This window comes from Rhinatrema bivittatum, chromosome 4 (assembly GCF_901001135.1).
Source record: "Rhinatrema bivittatum chromosome 4, aRhiBiv1.1, whole genome shotgun sequence".
NCBI classification, from domain to species: domain Eukaryota; kingdom Metazoa; phylum Chordata; class Amphibia; order Gymnophiona; family Rhinatrematidae; genus Rhinatrema; species Rhinatrema bivittatum.
In genome coordinates this window covers 343160832-343182223 of record NC_042618.1, presented here as the reverse complement: position 1 = coordinate 343182223, position 21392 = coordinate 343160832, and the positions used below count along the sequence as shown (strand labels likewise).

Below are 21392 nucleotides of genomic sequence, written 5' to 3'. Positions count from 1 at the left end.
CAAGAATATGATTGACTGTACGAACGATAAGATCTAATATTGTTGCGGATAAGACAGACACAAACACAATTAATAAACAAGTACACGACTTGTTCCGAAATCAAGAGTCCATGATTATACATTTAAGCCCCTGAGGCAGCCGTCATAAGTGGTGAAACTCGGCCAGAGTCTGGCTTTATCATTCTTTTACGTCTCCACTTCAATAAAGGAATTGAAAAAGACTAAAGGCATCTATCTCTTTTGTATTTCCTATTCCTTGGAGGTATCCTGAAAACTAGGCCTGTTTGTGGCTCTTGAGGAGCAGAGTTGGCCACCCCTACCCTAGTTGATTGACTGACACCACTTTGGTATTACAATTTACCAAGTACACCTTGGCTTAAATGAGACTCGTATTTTTACATTTTCCTGTGCAGAGACCTGTACCAGCCACTTTTTGTGGAATTCTCCTTTTCAAGTCAATCTCTTTATTTTCCATCCCTTCTCCCGTCAGACACAAACTCCAGTGGCTGTGGATCCTCAGATCTTGCTATCTGCCATAGCTTTAGGAAGGGCTATGTCACACTGTATCCATTCTATCTTGAGTACTGCCTCATCTGCTGCTCCATGCTGTACATCATGTGGAAAAACGTGGGGAGGCGGATCTCCCATCATGGCACTCACGCCACGCCCAAGTTTAAGCTTCACGGGGTGATCTTTGGACCGATGCTGGGTTCATGTACTCTGCTTATTGGGATCTCCATCTTCTCCATGTACCAGATCCAGGCTACAACCTCTGTGCTCACCAAGCAGTCCTTCATCTTGTACTACAGTTACTGCGTCACTCTCCTGCCAGTGATGGCCCTCTGCTCCGTGTCAGGGACTATCATCCATAGCCTAGAAGAGAGGGAGCTGGACACACGCAAAAACCCAACCCGAAGCCTTGATGTAGTCCTGCTCTTGGGGGCTTCGCTGGGCCCATTTGCCATATCTTATTACTCCATTGTGGCCAGCGTGGCCACAGACCCTACTGGACTATTGAGCAGTCTCAATCTGTCCTATTCAGTGATCATCATCGTGGAGCACATTGTCCAAAATATCTTCGTCATCGAGGGGCTTCGCAGGACACCCCCAGCGCAGTGCGGTAGGATGGCTCCGAGCAGACCACATAAAATGAACTCCCTTCCAACCCAGAACGAAGAGGGAGCCATGGCTCCTATTGGCCAAAATCACACAGAGTCGGATGGCCACAAAGTGATAGAGGCTGAAGGAAAAACATGTGAGGAAAAAGTAGGCCCCTATCCAAGAAGAGCTTCACTTTTAAACAGCAGGCGGGAATCCTTGCAGCATTTCAGGAGGGCTTCCCATGTTTACCTGCAGAACTACAGCCAACTTAACTGGAAGAGACGGGCTCTGAAGGAAATAGCCATCTTCCTCATCTTGTGCAACATCATCGTAAGTACTGCAAGCTCATTATGCATTCTAAAGTAAATTGTATGCTATAAGGGCCCCTTCCCCCCCCCCCCCCTCCCTCAAATTGCCTGTGTTTTTTACCCACAAACTTCACACCAGTTTCTTCAAAGCGAGAGCTCGCGCATACTTTCACGCTGAAAATTGCCCAAGGCTAAAAAGCACCCGCGGGGGATTTGCACCTGCTTTTACCGCAGATAACTTTTTTCCCCACAACCAAAACTATGCACACGTCAAACCGATACAGTACGGATGCGTTAAAGCGCGTCTGCTTTTGGCGCCCGCTCTTTCGATGCGCGCACAGCCCCCCTCTCTTGGGCGTGTGATACAGCACGCAAATGAGGGGGGGGGGGGGAGTCGCACTAAAAGGAAGCGCTAGGGACAATTGTGCGCCTCTAGCGCCTCCTTGACCCAGGACTTGTGGCTGTCAGCGGGTTAGGAAAACGGACGCTCAGTTCTACAAGCATCCATTTCCCTGTATGTACCCAGATCAGTCCAGACTCCTGGGTTTTGCCTCCCCACCAGCAGATGGAGACAGAGAAGTTTTGACTGACTCTGCCCTATACCCTGAGGTGCCATCTACAGTCCGTCAATATTTCTCTGTCTCCAGCAGATGGTGGAGGTGCAAAATCCTTCAGTCTGTAGCTAGTGTAAAAAAAAAAAAAAAAAAGTTTAGGTCACACTGGGATAACCTAGTTAGGTTTTCCTCTAGTCTTAGTCCCTTTTTTCTTTAAAAAAAAAAAAAAAAATTTAGGGAAAGGAAGCCAGCGAGGAGAAGATTCGCTTGAGCCACCCAGGGGGGTTGGCAGGTCCCACAGGGGCCATCCTCCCTGGTATTTGATGCTGGGGGTGCTAGGTGTTGAGGACCCCGTTGCCCTAAGTATCGACTGCCTTGGGGGTGATACTGGGGAGCTCGGCTCACTCACCCCAGGAGGATAGGATCCGAGCCTTCAGCAACAGGTTTGAAAAAAACCAACAAAAGTACCGGGGCTTGTCTGCCGGGCAGACTCTCCGCTTTCTCTGATGCCAGCATTCAGTCACAGGCTTGTTTCCCCCGCGCTGCCGTTTTCCCACCACGAGCTTCTTTCTTTTCTCAGCCTGCTGGTCCCCAGAGCTTTGCAGCCATGCCCTGTGGAGCGGCTTGCTGTGTGTGTGGCGATGTGCGCTTCGAGGGATGAGCTCTGCTCGGCCTGTCTCCCGGGGGGGGGGGGGGGGGGGCTATTCGGGAGGCACCGGGGGCGGCGTTTTGAAGTCACACAAGCTCCGTTCCCATGCTCACGACATTTTGTTGGCTTTTCGCACAGCGGCGCAAACCGCAGAGAGGGAAGGGAATTCCCCTCCTCCTTTATCCCCGCAGAAGGCAGCCTCTGGGGGGGGGGGGGGGGGGGGTGGCCGTTGGATGGGCTACCACTGCCAACAGAGGAGAGCCCCGGGGGGGGGGGCTTCTGTCTCCTCTTCCTCTCCTCCGGGGGCGGCGTTTTGAAGTCACACAAGCTCCGTTCCCATGCTCACGACATTTTGTTGGCTTTTCGCACAGCGGCGCAAACCGCAGAGAGGGAAGGGAATTCCCCTCCTCCTTTATCCCCGCAGAAGGCAGCCTCTGGGGGGGGGGGGGTGGCCGTTGGATGGGCTACCACTGCCAACAGAGGAGAGCCCCGGGGGGGCTTCTGTCTCCTCTTCCTCTCCTCCTTTTCGTCTTGAGTTTATAATGTTGCTGCATAAAGCATTTAAGGCTCGAAGATCAGCAAAAAGGCAGTCAGGGAGTAACGTGGTTCACCACTTAGACAGATCAGGCATCCGGGCCGCTAAGAGGCCCAAGCCTTTGGAAGAGGGCCAGAAGGCTAAGCGCCCCCTTCGGTCCGCTTCGTCCCGCCCAGTGGTGGACTCCTCCTCTGAGGGTTCTGACCGAGAGGAGCAGGATTTCAGGAGCAAACCCCCTCTGGGGGTGGACCCCGACAGTGACCAGGACCCTTTTTCCAGTCAGGGACCCCATGGGGTGGATGGGGATGACCCTAAAGTAGTCTGTCTCTTCAGAAGGGACGAGTTAGGTCCACTTATTCTCGCGGTCCTGAAGGAATTAGGCATTGATATCCCTCCTGAGGACTAGCGGATGGGGTCCATCGATCAAGTCATGTTGGGTCTGAGAGGCCCAACCAGGTCCTTTCCCTTTCATCTATCAGTCACGGACTTGTTATTTCAGGAGTGAGACACTCCGGATCTGGGTCTGAAGGTCATTAAAGCAATGGATAAGCTGTACCCCTTGCCGGAAGAAGCTCTGGACCTCCTCTGAGCTCCTAAGGTGGATGCGGTGGTCAGCGGTGACTAAGAAAACCACCATCCCGGTGACGGGGGAGACGGCCCTCAAGGATCTCCAGGATCATAAGCTCGAGGTTCAGCTCAAGAAGATTTTCGAGGTGTCCGCCTGGGAGTGCGGGCAGTCATGTGCAGCAGTTTCTTCTTGAGCGCTGGTCTTCGCTGAGTACAGCAATGCGTCCCTGAGTACAGCAATGCGTCCCTGTCGTCAGAGAAGGCTGTTCAAGCTGGGTGGCTAGAAGCTGCCTTCAGTGCAGATGCCCTTCATGACCTGTTACAAACCTTCACCCGGTCTATGGTTTCAGCTGTGTCTGCCCACAGCCTTCTCTGGTTGCGGAACTGGTCTGCTGATGTCTCCTCCAAAGCCCAGTTGGGTTCTCATCCTTTTAAGGGCAAGCTTCTCTTCGGGAAGGACTTAGAAGATATGATTCAGTCCTTGGGGGAGAACAAGATCCATCGCCTACCGGAGGATAAGCCTAAATCGAGAAGTTTTCCTTCTTCCAGGTCATGTTTCTGGGGAAATCGGAGGTTTCGGTCTTCCCGGTCGTCGGGCTCCTCATCTAGGCAGAACCCCGGCAGACAGCCCTGGTCCCAGTCCTTTCGAGGGCATCGCTTCGGTAGATCTGGGATCTCCCAGGCTGCAGGAGGAGTCAAGTCCTTCCACTGAGGCGAGGCCTGTCCATTCCTCTGTTCTGGTTGTGGGAGGCAGACTGTCTCTGTTTTACGAGGAATGGACCAAGTTGACATCGGACCAGTGGGTCCTCAGCGTGATAAGACACAGCTATGCTTTAGATTTTGCTTGGCGCCTTCGAGACCATTTTCTCGTTTCCCCATGCTCATACAAGGAGAAACGTCGGGCAGTGCAGGACACCTTACAGCGCCTACTCGATCTCGGAGCCATTGTACCAGTTCGTCCAGCAGAAAAGAAGGGGCCGCTATTCCATTTATTTCATGGTGCCCAAGAAAAAAGGCACGTTCCGGCCCATTCTCAATTTAAAGAGGGTCAACAAGTGTCTTTGAGTTCCCTGCTTTCACATGGAGACCCTGCGGTCGGTCACTGCATCAGTACGCAAGGGGGAGTACCTAGCATCGCTGGATCTCACGGAAGCGTATTTGCACATCGGAATCCAGGCCAATCACCTGAAATTCCTCAGGTTCTCCATCCTGGGTCACCATTTTCAGTTCTGCGCTCTTCCGTTCAGGCTAGCCACGACACCAAGGACCTTTACCAAAGTCATGGTGGTGCTGGCAGCGGAGCTTCAGAAGGAAGGCTTGTTGGTCCATTCCTATCTGGACGATTGGCTGATTTGAACGAAGTCGTAGTCTTTGTCGCTCAGCAGTGGACCGGATTCTTCAACTGCTGAGGTTGCTGGGTTGGGTAGTCAATTTGTCCAAGAGCCAGTTGGCTCCCTCCCAGTCCTTGGAGTTCCTGGGAACCCAGTTCGACACAAGTCGCGGCAGGGTTTTCCTCACAGAGAAATGAATTGTCAAACTGCAAGGACAGGTTCGAGACTTGCTAGCTCAGAGTCTCCCCAGACTTTGGGACTATTTACGGATCCTCGGCTCGATGGCTTCCACCTTGGAGCTGGTTCCATGGGCTTTTGCTCATATGAGACCTCTTCAGTCAGCTTTGCTTTCCCGTTGGAGCCTGATGTCCAAGCAATTTTATCTTCCTCTGCCTCTTACAGACTCTGCACGTTCCAGTCTCGATTGGTTGCTCCTCTCAGACAATTTGCGCCGGAGGATGACCTTGTAAATTCCCGCTTGGACAGTAGTCATCATAGTCGCCAGTCTCTCCAGCTGGGGAATGGTTTGCCAGGGGAAGTCGGTACAGGGTCAATGGTCATGGGAGGAATCCTGGTGGTCAATCAATCGTTTGGAAACCAGGGCAGTGCGATTGGCACTACAGGCTCTTCTCCCACTCCTGCGTGGGAGGTCCGTCAGGGTTCTGTCAGACAATGCAACACCAGTGGCTTATATCAGTTGCTAAGGAGGAACCAAGAGTCGGCCGGTGGCGATTGAGGCTCAACAATTAATAAGCTGGGCAGAACAGCACTTAGTCAGCATTGCAGCATCTCACATCACAGGCGTGGACAACGTTCAAGTTGATTTCCTCAGTTGTCACTGTCTCGATCCCAGGGAGTGGGAACTCTCCGAGGAAGCATTCCATCTCATTTGCAATAGGTGGCCCAGACCAAGTGTCAATTTGATGGCGACCTTCCAGAATGCCAAGGCCCCTCGTTTCTTCAGTCGGCGCTGGGAACCAGGGGCGGAAGGAGTGGATGCTTTGGTTTTCAATTGGCCAAGGCACGTACTACTGTATGTGTTCCCGCTGTGGCCTCTAATCGGTAAGGTGCTGAGGCGCATCGAATATCATTCATTGGATGTGATCCTAATAGCCCCGAAATGGCTGAGGCATCCATGGTTTGTGAATCTCGTCAACTTGACAGTGGAAGGCCCCCTGCGGTTTCGGGTTCTTCCGAATCTTCTGCGTCAGGGGCCCATTTGTTTGGAAGTGGTAGATCACTTTTGTCTCGCGGCATGGCTTTTCAGAGGCAAAGACTGAAGAGCAGGGATTATTCGGACGCGGTTGTAGCTACTCTTTTGCATTCCAGGAAGGCCTCCACCTCTTTAGCCTACGTTAGAGTGTGGGGGGTCTTTGAGTCTTGGTGTGTAGACCACAAGGTGGAGCCTACTCGGGCTCTGGTGCCGCTACCTGTACCTGCAAAGAGCCTAGCTCTTTGCAGGTACAGGTAGCGGCCCTCGGTTTTTTCCAGGATAAGATACGTAGTGTTGCCTTAGCCGCACATCCAGACATGGCGTGTTTTCTCCAAGGGGCAAAACATTTGCATCCACTAGTTAAGAATCCTTGTCCTTTGTGGAGCCTAAAGTTTGTTCTCAAAGCTTTGTGTGTGGCGCTGTTTGAGCCCCTGAAGAGGGCGACGCTGAAGGACCTTACGTTAAAGGTGGTGTTTCTCGTGGCTATTGCCTCAGCTCGCCAGGTGTCGGAGCTTCAGGCGTTATCCTGCAGGGAGCCCTTTTTAAGGATTACGGACTCGGGAGTCTTGTTGCGAATGGTTCCTTCCTTTCTCCTGAAGGTGGTTTCCTCTTTTCATTTGAATCAGTCAGTGGAACTACCATCCTATCCTGTTTTGGACCGCTCTGATCCCCAGTCTAGAGATCTGAGAAAGCTTGATGTTTGCCGGGTGTTGCTGCATTATCTGGAGGTTACAAACAACTTCCGTATGTCGGACCATCTCTTTGTGCTGTGGCATGGCCCCAACAAAGGGCATAAGGTGTCTAGGGCGATGATCGCTCGTTGGTTGAAAGAGGCTATTGGTTCAGCGTACCTGCTTCATGGCTGGCCCCTTTCGGTTGGTCTTCGAGCACATTCTACCTGTTCTCAGGCAGCCTCATGGGCAGAGTGTCAGCAAATTTCGCCACAAGTGATTTGTAGAGCAGCCACTTGGAAGTCTTTGCACACCTTTGTTAGACATTATCGATTGGATGTTCAGGCCCTAGGATCTGGAGGGTTTGGTGAAGGTGTGATCCGAGTGGGACTCTCAGGGTCCCACCCTGCATAGTAGAGTTCTGGTACATCTCAGGAGTCTGGACTGATCCGGGTACATACAGGGAAAGGAAAATTGGTTATTACCTGCTAATTTTTCATCCTGCCCATTTCAGTATGAGATAACGGAGAGTCGGCTCATTTAGTACTTATTTATTTTCTCTGCAGACAAGTTCTTCAAAAGTTCTCCAGGGCTCTCCTCCTACTTGGGGTTAGTGAACGGGAAGTGTGTGTTACATTATTGTTTTCTCCAACCGGCCCATGGCCGGGATAAAGTTCAAATTGAAGTGGTTTATTAGATTTGTTGGTTATAAGATGTTCTGCTTTGATACAGAGTAATTCTGTTGGACTGTAGGTGGCACCTCAGGGCAGAATCAGTTAAAACTTCTCTGGCTCCATCTGCTGGTCGGGAGGCAAAACCCAGGAGTCTGGACTGATCCATGATACTACAGGAATGAAAATTAGCAGGTAAGAACCAATTTTCCTTTTCCTAACCTGTGCACAGCCACAGGTGAGGAAAAGAGAACTTTTATAAAACTGAGAGTCTGTTTTCCTAAGCTGACACGCCTACACACTATTTTTTTTTTAAACCTTTGGTTTCTCCAACTTAATATTGCCAGGATATTAAGTCAGAGGATGTAAAGAAAAGCAGTATTTTCTGCTTTTCTGTACAATTTTTTGGGCGTCCAATACACACGTCCAACTCGGGTTAAAACAGTGCGCTCAGCTGAGCACACTTTACAGCATCGGCCTGATAGTTTTCTCCCCTGACCTAACCCTGTCCCTGGAATGCCTCCACTACAAGGCCGGTAAAAGTACATAGGCTGCAAATAATGCATGCACCTTTACGCATATGCAGACAACTTAGGTGGATGGGATGCTGTTTACCAGCACAAATGCCTTTGAAAATGATGATGTGGGCAAATTCAAAAGCCATTCACAGAGGTAAATGGCTATTTGTCTGCTAATAAACTGTCTGGAAACTGCCCACCCTGCCTGCAGGAAGAAGCACATAGGTCGTTACATAATACTTGTACTTTTATCTCTGGGGACAAGGAACGCTACAGTGTGCGTAGTTCCCCCCCCAGAACTATATGCGTTGTTAGGAAGGGAAATGATATCCTCAGGAAAGGAGCTGCTTGTTCCCTAGTTCTCAAAGGATAAGTAGGTGCACACTTTCCCTTTCAGGTTCACAGTCTGTGAGGGTAAATCAGCTGAAAATTGCCTCCTATTATAACTCATTGCAAGCCTGCATCCTTCCTCACAGAGGCACAGCAGCGCAGGGTTCCCACCACAGAGAGCATCATCCCTGATCCCTTTCCCTCCGTCCCCTCAGCTTTACTCCAGCCTGTGCACTGTAGTTCTACCTAGCAATTACTCAGGCAGGTCCATTTCTCTTGAGGGTCTCCAAAAGGAATCCTCAGGATTATCTAAACCCCACCACCACCACCATCCTGCAAAGAACCTGCCAGAAACCGTGCTGGGTGCTCATCCCATTCTCCTTCACACTTCATTCCAGCTGCTCATCAAAGCATTGAGCAGACAATCCCAGTTAAATGGTGTCTTCCATTCATAGTTATTCGGAAAACCGTGTTGCAGCATGAGTTGTCCGGCCATCTGTTCTGCCACTTAAGGCTCCCCACGAGAACCTGATCTGGATTTCCGAGCCACTATATAAACTCCTCCCTTCAGAAAATGCCTGGGTCCAGCGCTCACTGAAGATGTTGCAGCAGGACTGTTGTTCCTTCCTTCTAACCTTACCTTAGCTTTCTTTTCCATTTCCGTTGTAGCTCTGGATCATGCCCGCTTTCGGGGCACAGCCCCAGTTCGAAAACGGATTAGAGAAAGCATTTTACGGCCGCTCCACCTGGTTCACGATCCTGAACTTCGGCCTGCCCCTGGGAGTCTTCTACAGAATGCACTCGGTTGGGGGGCTCCTGGAGATTTATCTCACGGCCTGAGACGACCAACGGCCAGAACAGAGACAGCTCGAAAGGTGGTGAGCGACAGAGAGGCGCAAGAGACAGCTGCAGGGGGGCCTCCGCTTTGTTTAGGCCTCAACTCCTGCGGCCTCTGCTGTTGCATCCCGGAAGCGGGTTACTGAGAGCTAAAGAATGACTTTACACATCATCCACCTACATTAACATTTTCTTTAAAACAAAACTAAACATTTAGCCAAATACTTTTCAGCCATTGGAAACAAACCTATACCAGAAGTTAATGAGTAGTGACAGATATTCTAAGTTGATCTTAGTTATTTCATAATAGATTGTACTTTATTATAGATTATCCGTTCATTATATTCGATATGTTCCATGTAAACCGCCTCCCCGGCGATAGTTATCTCTGTTAAATGTGAACCGGAGTGATATGTATTGTATACAGGAACTTCCGGTATATAAAAACCAAAAATAAATAAAATAAATAAATATGGCAAACAAATGGAGGAGACTGGGCCTGTGCGAGTCCAGACGGTACAGAACTCAGCAGATCAGGGGGCAATCTTTTGCTTCCTATTAATAATATAGCACGAGCTGCACATTATTCTTTTCTTGGAAATACGCCCAGATGATTTCTTACGCTACTGCTTTGTGTTATGTGGATAGAAGAGTAATATATGGGTGCAATGTAGATACTGCTGAGAATTTTTCTAGCGCTACGTGTTTGCCTTGTTAGTATTTGCCCTGGGAAATGAAATCTCGGGGACATATTTTTACCCTTGTTGTCGTAATCATGCCGATGTGTGCTTAAAGAAACCGAGAAATGTTTTGGCAAATTTGACGGCCCTGCTCTGGGATAATGTTTTCCAGCCTACTAATGGAGCCTAACACTTTTCTGGTTTCCAGGATATCCCTAATGAATACACGAGATAGATTTGCATACATTGGATCGAACCAGACTTGTCGGGTGAGGCTTCATCACTTTCACCTATCCTGCAGCACATTACGAGGTGGTCAGCTGGTCCCACGCCAGCATGTGCCATATTATAACACAGGACGCCCCAGTGCCATATGGTTATACTGTACATACTCCCCTGTGCATTCTTCACAGTGCTGTATTTTGGATTTCTTTTTTTTTTTTTCTTTGTATGGTGTTAGGTGGTTCGTTTTGTAACTATGCAAAAACTATTTTATGTTGCCTGGGAATTTCAGTGTTATAACAGATGTCGACAGTGGAAAAAGGACTTTGATATAATACACAGGAGAACAAAATCATTTTTCCACAGATTTCTTTTTTGTTCTATCATTGAAATTCTCAGGCAACATAAAATAAAAACTGAAAACAAAGGTCCCTCTGTATATCACGTATTTTGTGTTGATTTTAAGCAATGCTCTGCCAGCTGTAAAACAGTTCAGGGGGAGAGTAAAAGCTCATAACATCCATGGCTGCTTCTCTCTTCTGCCGGATGGCGCTCGGTCACATGAAAAGCCAATAAAAAAAAAAATCTCACAACTTGTTCAATTTTTCATCACTTCAACCTTTCGCTTGCTGTTGAAATCCCACTTATCACATTCAAGGTTAAGAGATTATGTGAAAAAGGATTTTGGTATTTATTGCAGTGATAGGACATAAATCACCCCAGAGGGAACGATGGCTAAGGTCAGTCCTCAGTTTATCAGGACCAGGGGGTTATTCATCTGCCCCTGTTTATCTTCCTTTCTGTACGATCAAAGACTGCAACCCCAAGAACAAAAAATAAAATCACTAATTTCTCTTTAATTGTTCTCAGAAAAACAACACCTCCACCCCCTCCCATTCTGACATCCAGGCATAAAAATGACAGGGAAGCAAACGTAATAAAAAGTTTAAGGTGAGAAAAGACTACGTCCACAGTAACTGAAACCCACAAAATGCCATTAGCGTGCCTTGTGTCAACAGGAAGTGCCAAGTGAAATTATGGCAGCACAAATTATTCCCCAGTAAAGTTAATTATTAGTTATTTATCGTTGGCCATAGGACCCATTCCTGCTCATAAACAATGTTAAAGGTGAGAACGCTGAACACACACAGATAAGAGAGAGGGGTCTGGGGGCTGAGAAGGCCTTGGTATGGTACACCCAGGTGGCAACCTGACAAACACAGGGCTGCTCAAACATGGGGCCCCTCCCCCCCCAATACCCAAAAAAAGCAAAGAGAAACCCCCACACACATATGGGGCAATTTTCCTATATACCTGCAGAGCTGCAAAATCCATGGGTGCTTTTACCCAGTTCTCAAAGGGAAAGTATGAATGCCCTTCCCTTTTGGAAACTATCTGGGGAAGAAATACTTGCAGAGGTTTGTGCCTGTTTTTTTTCTTCTCTTGCAAGTAATACCTGTAGACGTGAAAACATCATCTGAGTGGCTATTTCCTTCTCTCACTCTCCCAGAGCCTTCCTATATCTTACCTTCCTAAAAGTGTGGCTTGTTGATCCTACAGGTACTTTTAGGCAGGTCAGGGCTAGAAATGTTCAGATAACCCAAACTCAAGAAAATCCTTTTTCACTTGATGCACAATGAAACTCTGGCATTCATCGCCAGAGGATGTGGTTAAGGAGGTCAGTGTAGCTGGGTTTAAAAAAGGTTTGGATAAGTTCCTGGAGGAACATAAACTGCTATTAATTAATAGGGAATAGCCACTGCTTGCTGTTGGCATTAGCAGCATGGGATCTATTTAATGTTTGGATATTTGCTAGGTACTTGTGACTTAGATTGGCCACTTCTGGAGTTGGTCTGACCCAGTATGGCAACTTCTTATGCTCTTATGCTTTGGCGTGCAAAAAGTTTCTCAAACTCTGCCCTTGCCCTCATGTCTCCTCACCAATTGCCCATCCCCCTTTTAAGGCACAGCTAAACTTTTTCCCCAGAATCTCTTCTATGAGAACTTCCATTGGCAATGAGGAGCTGTAAAAGCACAGGTGAGGAACACTGTGGGAGGAAGCCTTGCTCTGTTAAATTAAATTCTCTATGGAGACTTGCCTAGCATGAAACCCAAGAGTCAGGCGTTGCCAAGGGTATAAATCACATGGGTTGAGACTGAGGAGTCAACAAGGCCAAAATCCAGAGTAACCTTGCCACTGCCCCTTCTTCCCACCCCATCGTGGGGCGGGAAGAAGGGGCAGTGGCAAGAAGAACAGCAGCAGCGGCACAAACTCCTCACACGGCTTCATGTAGATCTTTATAAGTGTAAATAGTTTACATTCAATTTTCACAAAACAATGATTCTGCAGGAAAACATCAAAATTAAAGTAACAGCGCAACTCCACAAGGCTTAGACGAGACGCAGGCGTGAGGAAGGGTCTGTGACATCCCACCAGAGCAAAGGTGGCATGAAACCGGCCCTCGCTTCCCCCCGAAACCCCACACCGAAGGGGACCTCCCTGCTTTGGCAGAAGCCCTGCGCTGTCACAAGTGGTATCGATCATAGGGGCAGGCCTCCTGGCGAACGCACCCGTGCCGTGACGTACGCTCAGAGTCAATTAGTTTCATGCCGACTGTCTCAAGGGCTAATCTGAGGTCAGGAAAGCAAATACTGCCAGTGCAATCAAGACTACCGAGACGGTCATAAACCTGACCTGCCAACCTGCAAGCTTAGCACAGACACACGGGTCATGCAGAGCACGCGAGAGGCCGGTGGAAATCACGTGATCAACTCCCACCTTGTTTCCGGGAGCCTCTCCTGCCCCTCCGCTAAGAGGAGATCGGCATAGCCAGCCTGCGAAGTCTGACAGCTTTCGCTCGCTGTGTCAGCAGCATGTGACAGAATATTGACCAGAGCAGGGATCCAGCCAGCTCCAACTGAACTTAAGCCCTCTCTGCTTATATTCATCATCAGACACAGATAATAGGGCCAAGGGTGCCAAAAACAAAAAACGGGAGGGAGGTGGGACAGGAAAGAAGAAAGCACAAGGCCGGCTGCGGCATCGGCGTCCTGTGTTCCTGACCTCTCTGCACACGTGGTTACTGAGGGCTGATGCATCTGTGGACAGCACAAGCTTCCTCTCCCCCAGACAGGACACCAGAGTCAGGAGGGACTCCCACTTTCTGACCACTTGCTAAATCTCTCAGATCACATCAGCATCAATGCCCCCCCCTCCCCCCCTCAGGGAAAGCTGTGTCGTTTGATAAATGCCCTCCAGCATCACCTGCTGCCGCTGCAGAGTACAAAAAACAGCTTTTCCGGTAACTAAGGGAAGAGGGGAAATTAAGAAACGCTTAACAGCCCCGGCCAGCAGCAAACACATCACTGCTGGCCTTCTCCTTCCATTATAATAAATCCTTTCAAACGGCATAGAGCAAGATGGCAGGGTACGCAGTGATGCCCAACTTCAGCACTTAAAAGTTAAATATTTTCATTAAAAGAAATCTCATTCTAAAAAGCCTTGGCAGAACTTCCCTTCGGTCTCAGGTCAGCCCTGTACACCCCCCCACAGTCCTGTTTTAGTATCAGGTGCCCAAGCTGCCTGGAGATGCGAGGCTTGCAGGGAGAGCAGTGGGCCGGAAAGGGCGGGGCTAGGGAAAGCAGCTGCGGTGAATCCTGTGCCCTGCACCCCCCGGACTGTTATCCTGAACTCTTATCGGGCAGTAAGCAGTCAGACGGGTTTTGTCTCCTTCTGGTCTCTGAGTTAGATGGGAAATGTAGTGTGCTAATGGAAGAGAGAGTGGGCGAGGAAAAGTCTGAAGCATTCCTCCTTTCCGGCAGTCTTCGCCTCCAGAAGGCAGATCTCCATTTTTTTCTCCCCCCTTTACACTCGCTGTATTTCAAACAACTTCACATCGGTGTCATACCAGATGGGGGGATCCATATTCCTAAATTAAAAACAAAAAAAAAATTGATATTAAAGTGGAAAGAAGTCTTCTTTTATTTAGGCTTATTGAACTGGAAAGGGGATGGGGAAGGCTAGGACAGGCAGATAGGGGGAAGGCCAGTGATGGTGCCACAGCAGCAGTGCTACAGCCAGTTTTTTTTTTCCAAATGAGGATCTCATGATTTGAACCTGCAGCCTTCAAGGTGGGGGATCCAACACTGAGCTAAGGGAGAAGCAGCTCCAGCTGGGTTAGCAGGACAGGCTTCTTCCTCTGCTTTAAGCAAACCTTCCCCTCCATACTACCACAGGCACAAAGAGAATCAGAAGGCACTGCAGATTTACCTTAAATAAATAACTCCCCACATGTAGGTTCGGAACCACATGGCTGTGCCAGAATTTGCCTGATACTTGCGGATGAGGATGGGGTGAGGGACTGGGAGTAGCCCCACCAGTGTGCCATGCTGCAGGAACTTGAGTATCTCGGATTCATCTGTAAGGCCCCTGCAACGAGAAAGAACAGGCGTCGGCACGGAGCACGCACTGGCGCCACGCCCTACGGCAGAGCACAGACAACGGCGCCCTACCCTGCATTACAGCGCATGGACTGGTGCAGCATCCCGTGGCACAGAACAGGCACTGAAGGAACAGGCGTCATTAAAGCACAGAACAGACATCGGTGCAGCACCCCACATTACAACCAAAGGCATCAGCACAGCACCCTCCAACAGAGGATAATGAATATGTATGAGATAGATTTACATACGTTGGAGACCATGTACGCAGACGTATCTCCTGAGAACCTGACTAGTTGTGGGGCCACCAGGACAGTTTTGGGAAGCCCTATGCTGGCCATACTGAATTGCACACCTACTTGTAAGCCTCTTTTCTTGCCTAATCCTCAGTCCTAGCCATCCCTCATCAACTCACTTATCTATGCAAATCTTCTCCACCTGGGGGACCAGCACCTGTAACAGGCGCATGATGGTCTGCAGCGGCAGCTTCGCCTTCCACGATATCACCTGTGGGGGAGGAGAATCAGCATCACCCAGAAGGTCAGAAAGAGGAGAGGGGGCACAGAGAAGTGGGTCACTGTGTCACTGAGCTCTTTAAATCAGAATGAGCCACATGCAACATGACTTCTCTCCATCATTCTCTGATCCCTCCATTTAATAACCCTATCACTTATCCTGACCCTCAAAAAGTTACAAAACTGGTTACAGAATACAGCTTTGGACATTCAAAGAAAAAAAAAAACATACAAAAAAAAGCTGTCAATTCAAAATAATCACCACAAAATTATAAATACATTTATAACCCTTGTATTACATTGTCTAAGTTTGTACACACATTTTTTAATCCTTTTGTCTTTAAGTCTAGGTCTTATGTATGAGACTCTTCTCATTTTATACAATGTCTCTGGGTCTGGAGATCAATATTCCTTCTGGTGAGTTATGGTTGGTTAGGATGGACTTTAGAGATGATACAGGATGTCTCCTATTGGGGGTTCCTACTGAGTTTTTGGTCAGTTTGGCCAAGGTAGCCTTGACAGAAAGCTTCTTTTCTTTTGGGGGGGATTCCTGTATAAACAAGTTAATGGCCTCCAATGTAGCCTGTTTATATATTTGCTCATTTGAATGTAAGGTGGTGTTACCCATCTAGGCTCTGGCAAAGTTAACTGTACGCTTCTCCGTCAAGAACAAAAGTGGATCTATGTGATGGGATGTCTAACCCCCATGGGTCTTAATAGTAAAATTGAATGTTTTTTTCTATTTCATTTTAATTGTGGGTGTGGTTTAAGGATTGAGCAGTGTATGTATATATGTATGTATGCGCATGTGTGATTGACATATGCTGTCCAGATTTTTCCTTCTATTAAATTGCAACCTGCTATGCTGCTGGAACTTTCTGTCCAGTTTACCCCTGATGAAGCCTGTGATAAGGCAAGACATGTTGGGTAGTTGATGTTACTTTCTGGGCATTTGATTTCATCGCTGGATTGTTTATAACCACTAAAAGGACAGTGGACATCATTCTTTGTTTCTTCAAACATATTGAAGCTGGATAGCTGATGGTTTTTTCTGGCCATTTGATATCATCTTTGGATTCCTCATTTTTGTTTCAAGCATAGTATGCCCTGATTTATATCACTAATTACTTTTTTTTTTGGGGGGGGGGGGGGGAAGTGGATAGTGTTGTGTGTTTGCCTTTTTTGTTTGTCTAATTTTGTTATCTATGGGTCTATTGGTTATTTTTTTGATGGTTATATGGTGATCTGATAAAAGAATTTTTTTGTAAGGAACTTGTTTGTATAAACTGTTTATTTTTCTATATTTGGATATTTTTTATTTATCATTGAAGGTGTAATAAAATGTGATAAATGTATTTATAATTTTGTGGTGATATTTTGTATTGACAACTGTTTTCTTTTTTTTTTTACTAATCCTGACCTGCCTAGGCATACTCCAGTCCCACCAAGCACCACCACCACCAAACTCAGAACCACATGCAGGTTGTGCCTGCTTCAGGAAAAGCAGGCACAACCGGGCTAAGGAAACCACAGGTCAGACTTCCAAGAACCAAGAATCCACGGGCAAGCTGAACCCTCCAAGTGTTACAGCAGTCCGGCTCAGACTTATGACTGATCTCACACGTATCCGACCTGTTGCTTCTCTCTTCCAGTCTCCACCCCCCCCCCCCCCCCATATCCCCGTTTTCTCTCACCCAGTCAGGTGTTGGAATCCACTGTCCACTGGAGAGACGTCGGCGGTCCCTTCTGGGCTGCGAGGCTTCCTACGAAAATATATCAAAGAAGAGGGGGGGACAGTGAGAGCTGGGCCCATCCTGCCCACCTAACAACCCCATAAATGCCCGCTCCACTCACTGCTCCTTGGGATGTGAATGCTTCAAGAGACCACCCACCAGTGCCCTGCTGTTCGTGGAGGCCGTGCATTCAGTATCCCAGAAGCCATAGGTCATTGTGAGTGAGGGAGCTACATATGCTGAGGGAAATATGAGGTCCATATTCAGCCATACGCCGGATAGTAAAGCTAGTCAGATAAACTTATTTATATCTATTTATTAAATGCTTATATACCGCCTATCATAAGGTCTAGGCAGTTGACAGACTTAACACTCATAAAATAAAACCAGCTAAATTTGGAAGTATATTCAATAGTGCAGCCTGCAGTGTACTGAATATAGCCGGCAATCTTAAAGCTAGCCGGCTAACTTTATCTGGCTAACTTCAGGATAGCTCTCTGGCCCGATCAGAAGTAGCTGGCTAACTTCCAGCTAACCTATTAGCCGGCTACAATTTAGCCAGAGAAGTGCCCAAATATTCACTTAGCTGGCTAATTTCTGAGTCAGCCCGCTAAATAGTTTTGAATATGCACCTCTGTGAGTACTAGAGCCTGGCCAAACCACAACTGAGAAATCCCAATTCCTTTAGTGATCACCAAGAGCCACCCCCAGGTAAACGTGTCACAATTCACAAGGCCATGGTGTTCAATTTATTGCACTGGATTGGATCTTTCCCCCCCCCCCATTTTGTGGATGACCTCAGAGTAACCGTTGTGATCTTTATTGGAACAATGGTATGTAAAATGTCTAAATAAATAAAACAAGCAACAAGCCCAAGGTGGGTCCTAAGGTGATAAACTGAGGTAGCAGCTAGTTAGTGGTAGATAAGAAAAGGTGGTGGTGATCAACAGAGTTCCCTTGGAGAGGAAGAAGGTGACCAGAGGCGAGCTGCAAGGATCCATCCTGGGGTCAATTCTGATTTTCGGTTTTATATGCGCTAATGACAAAGGGCCTAGGAGGAAAGGTTTGTCTTTTCGTAGATGGCACTAAGATTTGAAAGAGTGTTGATCGTCCTGAAGGAGTGGAAAAAAAAATCAGGAATCAAGTGGTCATATGTGTAGCAACTGAAGTTTAACGCACAAAAGTGCAGTCATGCCTCCAGGGAGGAGTACAGACACCCAAGGGAGCCCTATATGAGGGAGGTGAGGGTAGTGATGCCCAAACAGGAGAAGGGTCTGCAGATGATCAGTTCAGATGACCTCAAGGTGGTCAAAGCCATATGAGAATGCAATCAGGAACGGCGGTGGAAATGCTGGGGAGCACAGGGAGAGGTGTAACCAGCAGAAGAGAGGGGAGAGGAGGGTAAGACTCTTGCACGTATCTCTGGCCAGACGTGGTCTGGAGTATTGTGTCCAGTCCTGAAGGTCACACCTCTGGAGGTAAACCAAACAGCAGAGCTAATGCAGAGGAGCTTCTACCAAAATGATGCACCATCTGTGCTGCCCGCCCCAGTGACATGAGACCTAAGGACTGAATCTATATTGACCAAACCCAAAGAAACGTAAAGAAATAACACACCACTTGTATAAACAAAATACCCCCCCCCCCCCGCCCCCTTCAGCTCCCAAAATTAAGCCAGAAGTACCAAGGATTTGTCGTGCTGTACTACAGGCATGGTCTCTGACGTGTGGGAGCAGGAAGCCAACCTCAGTGCCAGGCTGGGACCCACAATCTCACAGTCACAGCCATGTCTCCTCACTGACAGGTTTAAGGAACGTGGGCCCATAAAGCTGTCTCTGCAGGGCTACAGGATAGGAAGCATTGTGCAGGGACAGTTCCCAGTGATAAGAACAGATTTATGGGGCTGTAATCTGCTGCTTGGAACAACCCCCCTATAAGACTAAGAGACAAGGGGGAGGGGAGTCGGCGCACTCCTGCATCAATGTCCTTACTGCTACAGGGGATTGCTCATGTAACCGGCCCCATCCCCCAATTCCTAAACCACCCCCCCCCCCCCCACTGTATCTGCTATCTGCAGGGAACGCAGGAGACAGAAGGGGGAGGGGTAGAAACCTGTCCAGCCTTTGCTTCCTGCTATTATTACCTGCAGGGCGTGGGGGTACTTTGCAAAATTTGGCATAAAGGATTCTGCTGAGAAACAGCAATTATGACAAACCCCAGACGGTAACTGGAACGACAGGCAGAGAGAGTCCCATAGCTCATACGTGATGGAAAACAACGTCACGATGCCCTGCCGGCCCTTCTCCCACCCGTGCCGGGAGGTCACATCGCGACAGCCTGTCCCTTCGCCAACACGGCCACGATGTACCGCCAGTCCCCTCCCCCACTCCAGAAAGCAGCTCACCTACCCAGCATAGGAGGGCGTGATGCCGAGATGCTGAGCGAGTTCCTAAGCTGCCCGTGCCAGAAAGAAATATCATCCTACCCTGCGGCCCTCGATGGGAGGGGCTAAATTTTGTTAACATGGCAGGTAAGTTAAGGCGGCAAAAGCGTGCGCAAGTCAAACCGATTTTCAAAGCACGCGTACGTGCGCGGGTTCGCTTTGATTGTCCCGCCAGAGCTACCCTGCCGCCGCGAGTCACAGAAACCTTACGCACATGCTTTTGAAAATGCAAACGTGCAAACCCCCCCTCCTCGATCCCAGCTCAGCCCAGGCACAATAGGCGAGCCATGCATGCACGTGTTTAACCGCGCAGTGGGCAAACAATTTCGTAATGGGCTGTTTCAGGCGGGGGGGGGGGGGGGGGGGAAGTACCCTCCCTAAACCCCAAGAAAATGTCCGGCCCAAGAAGCTCCTGGCAAGAGAAGCAGCCGAGCCCAGGACGGGAGGATCGAGGAGCTTCTGTAACAACGCTGAAGTCATTTCTTCTTCTTTTTTTTTTTTAATTGTTTCTTTATTCAGGTATCAAACCCTTCTCCAATATTTGCTAAACAGTCATTTTTATCACTTCTGCCAAAAATAAAAATGTATCTTCCCTTTTAAAAGAGCGATCAGCTGTTACTCAGAGGAGGCTCTTTTCTCCCTGCCTTTGGGATTTCAGCCTTGGATCCATTTTGTGTCACCAAATGCAAGGGGGGGCCCCCTCCCCCACTAATGACATTCTTCACCAGAAGGAGCCTAGAGCGCAGGGAGAAGCCCCCCTTCTCAATTCCAGCATCCCCCTGTGTGCTTCCCTAAACAGCTCCACGCTCTTATCTGCAGCCCCCCACCCGATCCACCCGATCCACCGAGGAATACCTCACACAAGCTCGGGACCCCTCTCCCCCCACCCCTGAAGAGCCATTTCCCCTCCAGCGCTGTCTGACGCCTTACCGTACTCAGCGACTCCGTGTCGCTGACCAGCGTAGACGGGCCGCTCTCCACGGGAGACTGCAAGGCCTCGGACTCCACAGAACGCATGGTGCCGTCCTCGGACACCTGCGACTTCTCCGTGAGCTTCTCGATCCCTGAGGAAGGAGGACCAGGGAGAGAGAGATCAGGACAGGCCAGGCCTCTCTTCACGCCGCCTCCTGCCTCCGCGTCGTTAACCCCGATGTCTATTATGGGACTATTCAGGCAGCCCCGCTCGGGCGTGAAGTCCGCACGCATACTCTGCGCCCGTGCGCTTTGCACAAACTTTCAAAAGGGGGCCCTGCTTTACGTGTGGCCTACACCTGGCCAGGCACCAGTAGGCGTAAATCCGAAAATGCAGTGTAGGTGCTCTACTTCCTAATCCCCCGAAAGCACCCCCAGGAGTGCCTCCCCCCCTTAACCCAGTTAAAAGTGCACGTGCTGTGGAACTCCGAAGATACTTTTAGCCTGATTAAGGATGGGCAAATTTTTTTGTCCTGCCCTTCTCTTGGGCAGTCTGGGAAATCTGCTTTGTCCTTCTATTCCATTTTTTTTTTAAATTATTTGTACAAATACAAAAATAAAGCCATCCCGGCCTAGCCACATTACAGGTTAAAGGTGGGGGTGGGGCTGGGGAGCGGCACGCCCCATCTTACCTGGAGTAGCCACCAGGCTGGTCTTGAGAGTCCCCGGCTCGGCAGGCGCAGCGGGGCGGGAGCCTTCCATGGAGGCCCCTTCTTGGGAGTTGGTTCGGGAGATGGCTTCCGGCGACTTCTTCTTTCGCTGCAGAGCTTTCTGTATGGTGGGCGTGTCCGTGGGCAGGTTGGCCAGCTGGTGGAAGACATTCCTCTTCCGGATAATGGCATACACCAAGCTGGAATTCCCTGTGGACAGAGAGAAACACGCTGAGCTGTGGCGCGCCCGTGGGAAGCAGCACTCCCGGGTACACGCTTGTGCTGCAGATTAAGAGATCAGCCGAGGAGCAAAAAAAAAAAAAACCACCAAATTTTGCTTTATCCTCAGAGTCATTTTTTTTTTCTGCTAAAATTCTGCTACTAATGGCAAGTTCTATTGGATATTGCCTCGCGAGTCTGAGGACTATTTCACCAACACAGGCTGGAAAAGG

General features: G+C 48.9%; 2 protein-coding genes across 3 annotated transcripts in view; one reads left to right on the top strand and one right to left on the bottom strand.

Moving 5' to 3' along the window:
- Positions 1-9296, top strand: part of OTOP3 (otopetrin 3) — a 53591-nt gene extending 44295 nt beyond the window's left edge. The window contains exons 6-7 of the mRNA XM_029597502.1: positions 491-1431; positions 9118-9296. Of these exons, the coding sequence (XP_029453362.1) occupies positions 491-1431; positions 9118-9288 (1112 nt within the window). The 3' untranslated portion in view covers positions 9289-9296. The remainder of the gene's footprint in view (positions 1-490; positions 1432-9117) is intronic.
- A 3164-nt stretch (positions 9297-12460) lies between these two features.
- HID1 (HID1 domain containing) overlaps positions 12461-21392 on the bottom strand; it is a 70077-nt gene continuing 61145 nt past the window's right edge. For both annotated transcript variants that reach the window (XM_029600582.1, XM_029600583.1), the window contains 6 exons: positions 20923-21150; positions 20249-20382; positions 16837-16905; positions 15043-15134; positions 14458-14616; positions 12461-14116 (listed from right to left, as the gene is read on the bottom strand). In XM_029600582.1, coding sequence (XP_029456442.1) covers positions 14053-14116; positions 14458-14616; positions 15043-15134; positions 16837-16905; positions 20249-20382; positions 20923-21150 — 746 coding nt within the window. In that variant the 3' untranslated portion in view covers positions 12461-14052. The remainder of the gene's footprint in view (positions 14117-14457; positions 14617-15042; positions 15135-16836; positions 16906-20248; positions 20383-20922; positions 21151-21392) is intronic.